The sequence below is a fragment of the Scomber scombrus genome, chromosome 4 (genome assembly GCF_963691925.1).
Source record: "Scomber scombrus chromosome 4, fScoSco1.1, whole genome shotgun sequence".
In the NCBI taxonomy this organism is placed as follows: domain Eukaryota; kingdom Metazoa; phylum Chordata; class Actinopteri; order Scombriformes; family Scombridae; genus Scomber; species Scomber scombrus.
In genome coordinates, this window is record NC_084973.1 from 21,440,249 (window position 1) to 21,450,923 (window position 10,675).

The 10,675-nt window shown below is 39.1% G+C and overlaps 1 protein-coding gene across 1 annotated transcript; it reads right to left on the reverse strand.

Moving 5' to 3' along the window:
- Positions 1-1,931: 1,931 nt before the first annotated feature.
- On the reverse strand, positions 1,932-8,661 carry LOC133979364 (chondroitin sulfate N-acetylgalactosaminyltransferase 1-like). The gene is made up of 9 exons (XM_062417876.1): positions 8,299-8,661; positions 8,082-8,182; positions 7,791-7,969; positions 5,968-6,184; positions 5,740-5,841; positions 4,414-4,595; positions 2,661-2,755; positions 2,479-2,560; positions 1,932-2,215 (listed from the first exon to the last, which is right to left on the reverse strand). The coding sequence occupies exons 1-9, from the start codon at positions 8,659-8,661 to the stop codon at positions 1,932-1,934; spliced, it is 1,605 nt and encodes a 534-aa protein (XP_062273860.1).
- Between the last annotated feature and the right edge of the window lie 2,014 nt (positions 8,662-10,675).

Below are 10,675 nucleotides of genomic sequence, written 5' to 3' on the forward strand. Positions count from 1 at the left end.
TTCACAGAGTAAGTCTATGGAAAAAAATCTTTTTGGGCCAGTGATGTTGTAATCACACAGTTTGGCCACTCTGTGAAATTGGCTTCAAAGCCTGGTGTTCTTCCCGGGGGATTGGATTTCTTCCAAGTAGCCAATTATTTTGCAACTCCATGTTTCTACTGGCCAAGTAGCCCAGAGCAGACAAACCAAACACCAAACGCTGGTCAAATCCACTGGACTTCATGCCATGACAAACGCACATTTTGATATTGCATCACATTTCAAATAACACATGAGTGAGGGTGTGGTGTTGTGTAATTGGCTTTCAGCAGACTGTAAAATAGAGATACACAGTAACAAAATTGTATCAAAAAGTTTATTAAAACAAAATACTTTGTATAACTTCACTATTGATTTGGATCATTTGTTTCCCTGTTTCCAGATACTGAAAGGTGGCGTGATGAGAACACTGACACACATCCATTAGCTCCCAAATTACAAAAAAAATATACATAAATAAAATCTCAAATAGAACCATAAGAACAACTGTAGAAAAAATAACAAATTGAACAATGTGAACTGATCTCAGACATGGTTAATCATTATTAACTATTTACAAAAAGCTTTTAGTCCATTGACAGTTCTACACGAGCTGTGGAAGCATGCAGTCCTTAGAAGGACTCCAAGATCCCCAATTTAGACTGCCAGAAGTCATCATGGGAGATGGGCATGATCACACACTGCTTAGGTGTCCAGATGGTGAAGTAGCATGTGGTCTTCCCAGAGATGTGAAGCTGCCCCTGTGCTTGGTGGCAGTAGTGGTGATCCTCCTTCAGGCAGTAGGCGCCACCTTCCTCCTGACGAAGCCCCCCTAAAATAAGCCTAGTTACACCCCTGACAAAGGTTTTTCTCAAAGGACAGGCTCACAATTTGTCAAGTGTCCATATGAACAATGAAACAGGTTTTGCTCTGTTTAATCATTCCCCCTGTTCATATTGAGAAGATCCCCTCCAAATGTGCTTACATCCACAGCCCTTAAAACATGTATTTAAAAGTTCATCTGAAGATATTATATGAGGCTTCAGTCACCGGAGCCAGTCAAATAAAGTGCTTATCTTTCAGTTTTACAGTCTTCTTTGTGCCAATGTCCGTCTTTTTGTTACAACCCTTCCACTGCAGCTGAGCAGGAAAACACAGTCTGAGGAAACACAAAGTTTGATGCTCATTTGAGCAATGGACTATTGTTTTAACACAGACTTAAAAAGTGTGAACCTGTCCTTTAATTGCTTGAACACAGCCATCATCAATGTCATTGACTTAAAACGTTAGTGATTACCTGTGATTTTCCGATTCAAAATGTCTCTATTTTTGACAGTGAATAAAAGAAAAACTATCGACGCTCATCATCACATCCAATCACAAACACATCAGTCAAATCTAAATCAGTTTAGCAGTTTGAGAAGTTTAACTTGTATTTTATTTATATTTTACAACAGAGAGTATTGAGGAATCAATCTCATCAATCATATTTCAGTAAAATGTATCTTTTTGTTACTAGTTTCCTCAGTAATGTTACCAGCTGATAGATATGAAATAAATATGAACCATGGGAGGATTTTTTTCAGCCTTTAGAGCGGGACATGACAGAAAAAACACAAACTATTAAGTAAGCTGATCAAAGTTTAGATTTTTTTTCACTGCATTCCCTCAATTACTTTTCAAGAGAGAAGAAATATACAATGGACACATACCGATAGTTCTTTTATTAACAAATAATAAAATCAAACAATATTCACTTTGTTTCTCCACAAGTCCTAGGTAAATTTGTCTTTTGTCCCCTGGGCAGATTTACATGAATGTAAATAAACATAAATTATCATGAAAACCATAATAAGAACATATATCACAGTGACTAAAAACATTATCTCATCAGCGTCTCTAACAATTGTTCTCTATGTTCCTCTGTTTATCTGCCTCTGGGAGTTCAAGTGAGCCTCAATCTCTGGTTTGAAGAACAGCTCCCCCAGCTGACCGTGTGAGGCTTCACTCATGGCTTTGGTCTGCATGCACATCTTGTACTTGTCTGATGGAAGCTCATCCATGCAGGTCTTTTCGTGCCACAGGTGGAAGAGGCCACGAGTCGGAGAGCGAATCACCATCAGCTTACTGTGAAGGTACTTCCTGTACAGATGCACGTCCTCCAAGCCCCAGCCTTTGATGTTTCTGTCAAAACCACCTGCAAGGAAATGTAGATGATTAGACATGAGATGTAACAGTGACAATCAGGAGATGGATAACTTAACTGTGTTTGTTTTTCCTCTGTGTAAAGCACTTTGGATCATCTATGTTGTGTTTAAAGTGCTATATAAATAAAGTTCAAGTTAAAGAACGCAGCAGGGAGCTCTTAAATGTGTAATTCAAGAAGAAGAGAAACAGCTTTGCTTTATGGAGCGGGAAAGGATCAGGATAGATTATTGGTGACACAAAATTTGTCTTTACCTATGTTCATGAAGTCAGACCTGTACTGGCACGTCATTCCAAACCCAAAGTCTCTCCAGAAACCGGTTTCCTTCCTTATCACCTAAGACAAAAAAGACCAGAGATTAGTTTTACGTCCCCCTGACTCACTCACTCATTTATTCAAGTATATCTTGCTGTTTGTGTATGATTTTATTACTTACCAGTTGTTGTTGAACAGAAGGTAGAAGAGTCTGATTGTTGTAGATGATAGATGGGTTGTACTGGCTGAAGAGCACTGGATAGTACACTTTCTTACCTAGAGACAAAAACAGCTTTATTTCCACACTATGACATGTACACTAATAACACAACCAGTAAAAACACAATAATTGAAGTGATAATCTGTGATATTTGAATGTAAATACATTGATGTTACATTATTTTAAAACATGCTATTGTGACATTCGCCCCATTTTGTTTTGAAAAGCTGGTTTCAGTTATGTTTGTCTCTGACTCATTCTTTACCAGCCATGACCTGATGCATTTTTCATAACTTACAGAAGCAGCAGACGTTTAATTGGAGCGAAAAGAACAAGAACTGGGCTAGTATGTGGACAAAATTGACCAGTGGGCTGAAAAGAGAAATGAAGACCACTTTGTCCAGAGATTTACATTAATTACAGTGTTTTAAGTATTGACTGATTACTAAATGATCTCTGATATGTGCAGGGCTGAAAACACCACAATGATAAACGCTTATCAGGAAAGATAGACATAATATAATGGCAGCTACCGTGCTTAATTTCAAGCATAAAGCAGTTTTAAATTCATATCATGCTTAATTCAATACATTGTACTGAACAACTTTTAAGGCTCACAAATCTCTCCTTGCTTTAATCAGCTGTATAAATGTCATTAAAGCATCATAAGTATGTGTTGTGTCCCCATACTCATTAGTAAGCTAGTTCCAAAAATTGTAAAGGAGCAGAAGTAAATAAATATAGTAAAGGTTTCATACTAATCCACAGTTTTTAAGGTGGTGGTATTGCACCAAGAAACGCAGCAATACACCAATAAAGGTAGCCAAGAAGAAGACTGCTAGAAAGTAAGCATGGATGTAAACAATGCAAGTCTCAAACATTTCTAAAAAGTGGGCTTTGCACCTTTAATTTAAATTTAAAAATCGTAAAGGCATTTCACACCCTTGGTAGATGCTTTTTACTTATGTTTTCTGATTAGACCTGTTCTCAGGGCTGTGTGGGCATGTTCAGACCATGATTAATCTGTTTCAATCTCCTAAATTTTTGGGTAGGTTCCAGTTCATGAAAACTGACGCCATCACTTCTTTGTTGTGGTCAGAACAGATTTTGCCGGGGGAAATGTATTGTTTTTTTTTGCCGTTGCCAAAAGCTGGCAGAACTATAAACTGTGAGGCAGCATTAGTTGAGAGAAGTATTGTGTTGTCTTTTTTGTTTTGTTTTGTTGGTTTTTTAATCACTTTGAAATTGTTCAGTGTAGGAATTCTGCTATATAAATATATTTGCCTTGCTGTCCACAGACTGTAAATCAAAAAGCTTCTTATAAAGACTAAATTGTCATTAACCTTTATAATTGACTTTGCACTCAATGCAGCAAACCAGCATCCCGCCCCAAGGATATAAAAAATCAATATTTCCTAAACGAGAGGTTAATTTTTTTAAACTAACTGGATATGAAACAAACAAAGCAGGATTAATATACAATTTAAAGGAAATCTGTCTTGACCCATTCTTCATTATTAGTACATGTACAATTTGGACTTTTTTGTGACATCACATAAAATCTCCACCCATCATCAACCTGAACAGAGTAATTAAACACCTCTGTGGGTGAGCAGGACCCTTGATTAATTAAATCATCTACTGCTACTTTACACCAAAGTGCAACTATTGTATGAGGATATGTGGAAAAAGTTTAAGCAGCCCCTTGTCTTACCAGGTTCTGCGTTGAGGCGGCAGGAAGTAAGGAAGTCAGCAGTGAAGTGGATATCAACGTCACAGAAGAAGAGCAGGACGTTCTGGCTCCGTTTCCAGGCCCTGGCGCCCACCTCCAAGCCCCGCCCACGAGAAAACTCCTCATTCAGCTGGATCAAAGTGAAACTCCTGAACCGAGTCTCCCTGAAGAAAGAGGAAGTCATGTCTCGATTCATCTGTGTGTAGCTGGACAGGTACAGAAGCTGAGAACAGCCTTGCTCCCAATTATTTTTTAAATACCTTTTCTGTCTTGAGATCACAAATTAATTGTTTTAATTTAATGAACTTTTACATTTTTTATTATTATTTTATAACAACACTTGTTTTTTCGTGATAACAAGTTAATTTATCTTATCTGGAGAAAACAAAAGGCCAATTTGTTGTGATAACGAGATGATTTATCACAAGAAAACGTTTTTTTCCTGCTTGCTGGCTCATTGTGGTCAGTATGAAAATGAATACTAACTGTTAACCAATGCAACATCTATGATAGTGTACTGTTTTAATTGTCTTAATTTAACATATTTAAAGTGAAGAGAAGTTCAAAAACAACCAATCTGCAGACATTCAGTCTCATCAGCTTGGTAGACTGTTTAACAATATATTAAAAGTAACACATACAAGTTCATCAGTAATTTGCTCCAGAAAGCCTGAAGTAAAACCATAGACTGTATGAGTAAAACAGATTCTGAATTACAATTCATATTATCCCAGTCTATACTCAATAGGGGTGTGTGTGATGCTCTCAGGGGGTCCAGAGGCTTCAGAGGATTAGCTTATTATTAGACTGTAGCCCTAAAACACTGACGCTCTCTCACTTATTTAAAAAAAAAAAACAATCTTATGGGCTAAATGTCTGCATTGCAGCACGGGCAAATCTATAATGGTGAATTCCAAGAGAGCTGAGAAGAAGAGACATGTTTCATCTTCATCTCACAGCGGTCTGTTATTGATTCTCCCTCTTGATATTGATCCATTCATCGATCAGTGCATGTTATTATCTAACCAGAGGTCTCGATATCAACAACTGAACACTAATTATTCGTTACTTCACTTGGACTTCATTTGTTTTGATTTGGAGTGACTCAAAACAACAACTTCACCCCACCTCTGAATCTTGCACTGTTTCAACACTACTGATGACCGCTAATAATTATTTTCCAAGATGTAGAAACTTGAAATTAAAGCATCTAATCTCTTGTATCATCCATCCATCCAATCGTGTGTTTTAACTTCATTTATTTATTTCACACCACACTAATATAACATTAGCTGATGAGTACATTACCTGGTGGTCTGGTCCAGTGTGGCTTTCACCTGGTCAATCTGATCACGACCAAAGTAGACCACAGTGAGATGGACCCTGCCATCCTGCTTGATACACACTTCTCTGAACCAAAAACACAGGTGAAGGCAGTATTATGAGATTTAGAAAGATGTGAGAAATCAAGTTTGAGATCAACTATATCATGATCTGACCACAGTCAGCATGTGTTAAAGCACTTTGAGAAGATACCTGAAGTTGCTGATGAACTGCCTGAACGTGTCGGCCCTCTTGGAAAGAGGAACGATGATGTTGATGAGCGTGCTCTGTGTGTCAATCCTCTCACTCTTAACCTGCATCACGGGGCCGAAAGGCCTGAATAACACCAGCTGTGTGAAGTCCTGAGGGCCGTCACCTTTAAACATCAGGTCGTAAATTGTTCCTTTCCCCTTTTCTGTACGAGTCAGTCCTGCAATAGAGACAATAAGACAGAGAAAAAAACATTTAATAAAGTTTAATGAAGGATCACTTGTTTGAAGTTTACAGTTGTGGTATCCTGCTATTATCATCTACAGCAGAGGTTTTTTACAGTGGGAAGTGGGTCTCCCTAGTGGGGCTCTTAACAGTTTCAGGGGAGGCTCAGTGAATGGAAGTGAAAAAATATTACTAACCATTACATTAGTTATCAAAGGAAATCATGTAGAATAGCCTAAATGTGTGTGATTTGGTTAAAGAGTTAGTTCGTAGATACAGGTTTTAAAGGTATTTTACTGTTTTTCCCACTTCCCCAGAGTTAGAAACTGACAAATGCCTTCAGACCGACTTTTTATGTATTTGGTGTAGTCTGAAGTAATGGCAAACAGCAAAATCATGCTATCTTGGCTCATTTGTTGAGTGCCTGCGAGATCAAATAATATAATCAGACTTTCTCAGACTTTGAAAACCGCTGATCCACAGTATCTCTCATAGTGGATACACAATGTTATGAATGCAATGAAAAATCTATCTTGATTTACTGTACCTAGGTTTGAACATTGGTATTGTCCTTTTTGCATTGTTGTTCTCAGGTTTCATTGTAGTGTCCTTTATAATAGACATACTGTAGGTCAGTGTCATTCCAAAACTAAGAATTAGTCCTCACCCGTTCAGATATTTTTGGTGTTGTGCTCACTGACAGCTGTTTACTGACAGGAACAACAACTGAGCCCATCAAAGTTTGCATGTTCCTGTGCATAGCCAGAAAAAAAACAAAAAACTGCATGCTGACAATGATGAATGAGATCAATGCAATTATAAATGCTGTCGCAAGTCGACTTACAAAAATAAGAACTGGTTCTAATTAACATTAAGCAAACTGCTTTTAGCAACCACTATTTTAGCTCATGTGTTGACCTCACCAAAATTACCTCACCAGGGCGGATATATTACTGCACTTTATACTGATTAGTAAGAACAAAATAACTAAAAGTAGAGATGCACCGAATCCATAACATAGGATATCAACCCAGTGTGATTAATTCACATTAAATACAGTTTCTTCGTTAATGTCATCATAAAAAAAGTTTGTGTTTCTGCTATCAGATACATTTAATTAGTCAGGGCTTGTTGACTTAGTTTTTAGCAATCCCTTGTCTCATATCATCTTATCATAAAAGTGATTCCAGTGGGTTTCACACAACGGGGAATACTGATTTTAAATTTGTGAAAAAAGATAACTGCGAATTCAGTATCAGTATCGATTAAAGTATCTGGGAAGAAAAGGTTGGACCGATGTGAACCTGTAACTGACAATGACAATAATAAAACCTCCCAAACAGAAAACAGCTAACATGCACACAATTTCAGACTGAATAATGAAGTGAAGCAAAATGAAAATTTAGTCAGAGTATCAGGCTCTTAGTTTCCTCACAGACATTCAGGTCAGGTGAACACTTTAAACAACCCCAGCTACAGTTTTATTGTGTTAGTTCAGCAATGAATTGAAAACATTTTGCAGAGGTTTTCTGAAGGTTTTCCAGTCAGTGTGCGTGACTCCAGCCCCCTGTGTCCCTGGTGATCTCACCCATCTCGCTCACCCTCTATGAAGTCTGAAGGGGAGTACGTGTGCTTCCGCCTGGTGTTGTCTATGTGTTGCTGAGGTCCGTTGAGGACATGCAGAGCTGTTTCCACAGTGCCTATCAGCTCATCCCTGCGGTCTTTCCTCACAGGCCTCTCCTCTGGGTGCCTGGTCAGCCCTGTCTCCAGCTGGTACACCCTGAGCAACATAACGAAACACCCACTCTGTACAAGAAACTCGGCATGGCAAAAATACCCTACACAATACTCCTGCAAGCTCTGCTGCTGTTTTTTTTAAATTTCTCACTCACCTCCGCAGGTTGAAAGTGTCAAAAGGTATCACTGCATATTCACTGGCCAGATTCACACCTGAGTTAACCTCTGCCTGGTTCAGCTGGGAGCGGAAGAACTCCTGGAGGACATGATGAAACATTTACCACTACATCTATAGTGTCACACTTCATTCATCTCATCAGCCCTCATTGAGTCTGTTCTGGCTCCACATCATGCTGCATCCAGTGTTCCTACCTTCAGGTCAGACTGTATCGGGGCTTTATGCAGACTCTCCAGACCCAGAGGCAGAATCCCTTTTGTTTTCGCTTTATCCAGCGACTCCTGTAGCTGCTGTGTCCTCTCCTGGAGGGCCTCCTTCAGCTGGGCTATCTGCTTCGTGAGGCTGTTGATGTAATGTCTGTGAGAGTCCTCCCTCTCCTGCAACAATGCCATGTATCCCTCCTTCGTGGTGGCCCCTCCAGACCACAGAGGGGACTGCTGGCTGCTGCGTGATGCAGGCTTACAGCCTAGCAGGTAGAACAGAAACAGACAGCAGCACAGGCCCAGCACAATGAGGCCGACACGGGCCACCAGGGCTAGCAGCCACCGTTTAAACATGGTGGGCTGTCTTTTAAACAAGGCTTCTTAAATACTTGAAGCTTATTAAAACATGACAAAACTTTTGTCACATGGAGATGCAACAACAAAAAGATAAGTAACCCATAGTTTCTGCTACACAGATTAAAAAAATATGGCTTTTTAAGAAAACATCCTCATCTTTTCTTGTGGTGTCCTCATTGGTCACATCCACAGATAGCATCTTCACAGGGTGTCCGAACATTCATTTCTCTTGAATAAATGTGTTTGTGTCACATCCCCAGAGTGCTGACACTCCCTATAAGACAAAATCATGCATTTTTTAAAAAGTGGTTACCAACCCTTTTGGCTTTTGACCGCTGAAAGTAAATCAAAATCTATTTGTGACCCCTCATTACAGGTTATGAACACAAACTGTGAGCAGATCAGCCAAACAATCTGTCTCAGATTTCTTCTTTTTCAGGATTTTAAGGGCCTGAAGGGGTCAGAAAAGGAAAAAATTAGAGGCAAGTCATAGAAAATGATAGGGCTTTTGATTAAAAATCAGATGGCCCTCTTAAATTTATCTAGGGACCACTTGGGGGTGACTGGACTCTAGGGTAGGAACCCCTGTTTTGAAAGATTATTAAGTAGTAAAATGTAAAATAATTAGCAATTCAAGAACATAACAGCAACAGCAAAGAGCGTCAAGTTCATCTCTTTTATGCAACACTTTTTCACACAAAATCTCAAAGAAAAGAAAGAAACAGAGGAAGGAGACACATAAGTGAAAGAAAACTTAAATACATTTAATAGCTCAAATGACAGCACGACAAAGCTGACCTATTCAGTCTGATATGTGCTTCAATATTTCTTGGAACAGTCATCGTTGGCGTTGGACTGCTGCTCGGGTTTAAATGCACAGAAAGAGAACTAACCTGACCTTACATTCACTCTGAGTGCCACGAAGCCGAAGGTGGGAAGTGGCAGAAACAAGCATTTCTCTGTTTTTGTGTGTGTGTTGCCATCATCAGTTTATTCACAGCACAGTTGGCTCTTTATTGCCCAGGTAGAGGCTGATCTCATGAAAGAGTTGCTTATGTTTCCAGGTCCACCCAGGCTGAGCATGTGTGTGTGTGTGTGTGTGTGTGTGTGTGTGTGTGTGTGTGTGTGTGTGTGTGTGTGTGTGTGTGTGTGTGTGTGTGTGTGTGTGTGTGTGTGTGTGTGTGTGTGTGTGTGTGTGGCGATTACAGTTGCATACATGTGTTCATACCATGTTGCCCCTTTTTTTATGCAGTCTACCATCTGTCATTTTAAGAGACATAGCAGGCTGTTTCAGGCATTTCATGAATGTATTGAATGTTCACATGGCATCAACAGTGTTTAAGTCTATTATATTAAATGATTGTAATCTTTCATCTCTTGTGGCTGATTTAGAAAAAAAAGGCTTTTATCTATTTAAAATTACCGCAAAGCTTTCATCTGGCTATCACTTCAGCTGAACACTTCACAGGCAGTGTGGTTGTCAGATTTATGAGCTATTGTAATGAAACTGATTGCAAAAGAAAAAAAACTGAGATCACAGGCTGAAACATGCAAACCAGATCACACAGTGCACTGTTAACACTTTTTCTAAAGGTGAAATTACAGACAGACAGATTGAAAAATTGAAATAGATAAACTTCTACTCACCAACTGCTGCTCGTGGGAAAGTTATGATTTGATATCAATCATCCTAAAGTGCTCAGTTTTCAGTTTGTGACAGTTTTTTTGCTCAAAAACAGCATTTAACAACGTTTGCAAGGTCTTGTCTCAGTCTTGTCAGAAAGCTGTGTGTTAAAAAAAAGTGAGAAGTTGACAGAAATGATGAAACAACTCTTCACCTCTTCAAAATTGAGAGTTGAATGAGTGTGTGAACTGAACTACTGAGGTCTGACTACATCCTCTCTCCTCTCAGTCTCCACCTTTTTCCCAGCACCTCCCTCTCCTTCATTTTCTTCTCCTCTCTCGTCTCCCTCTTTCCATCTCTCACTTTCTATTAGAGCCTGTGTTAACT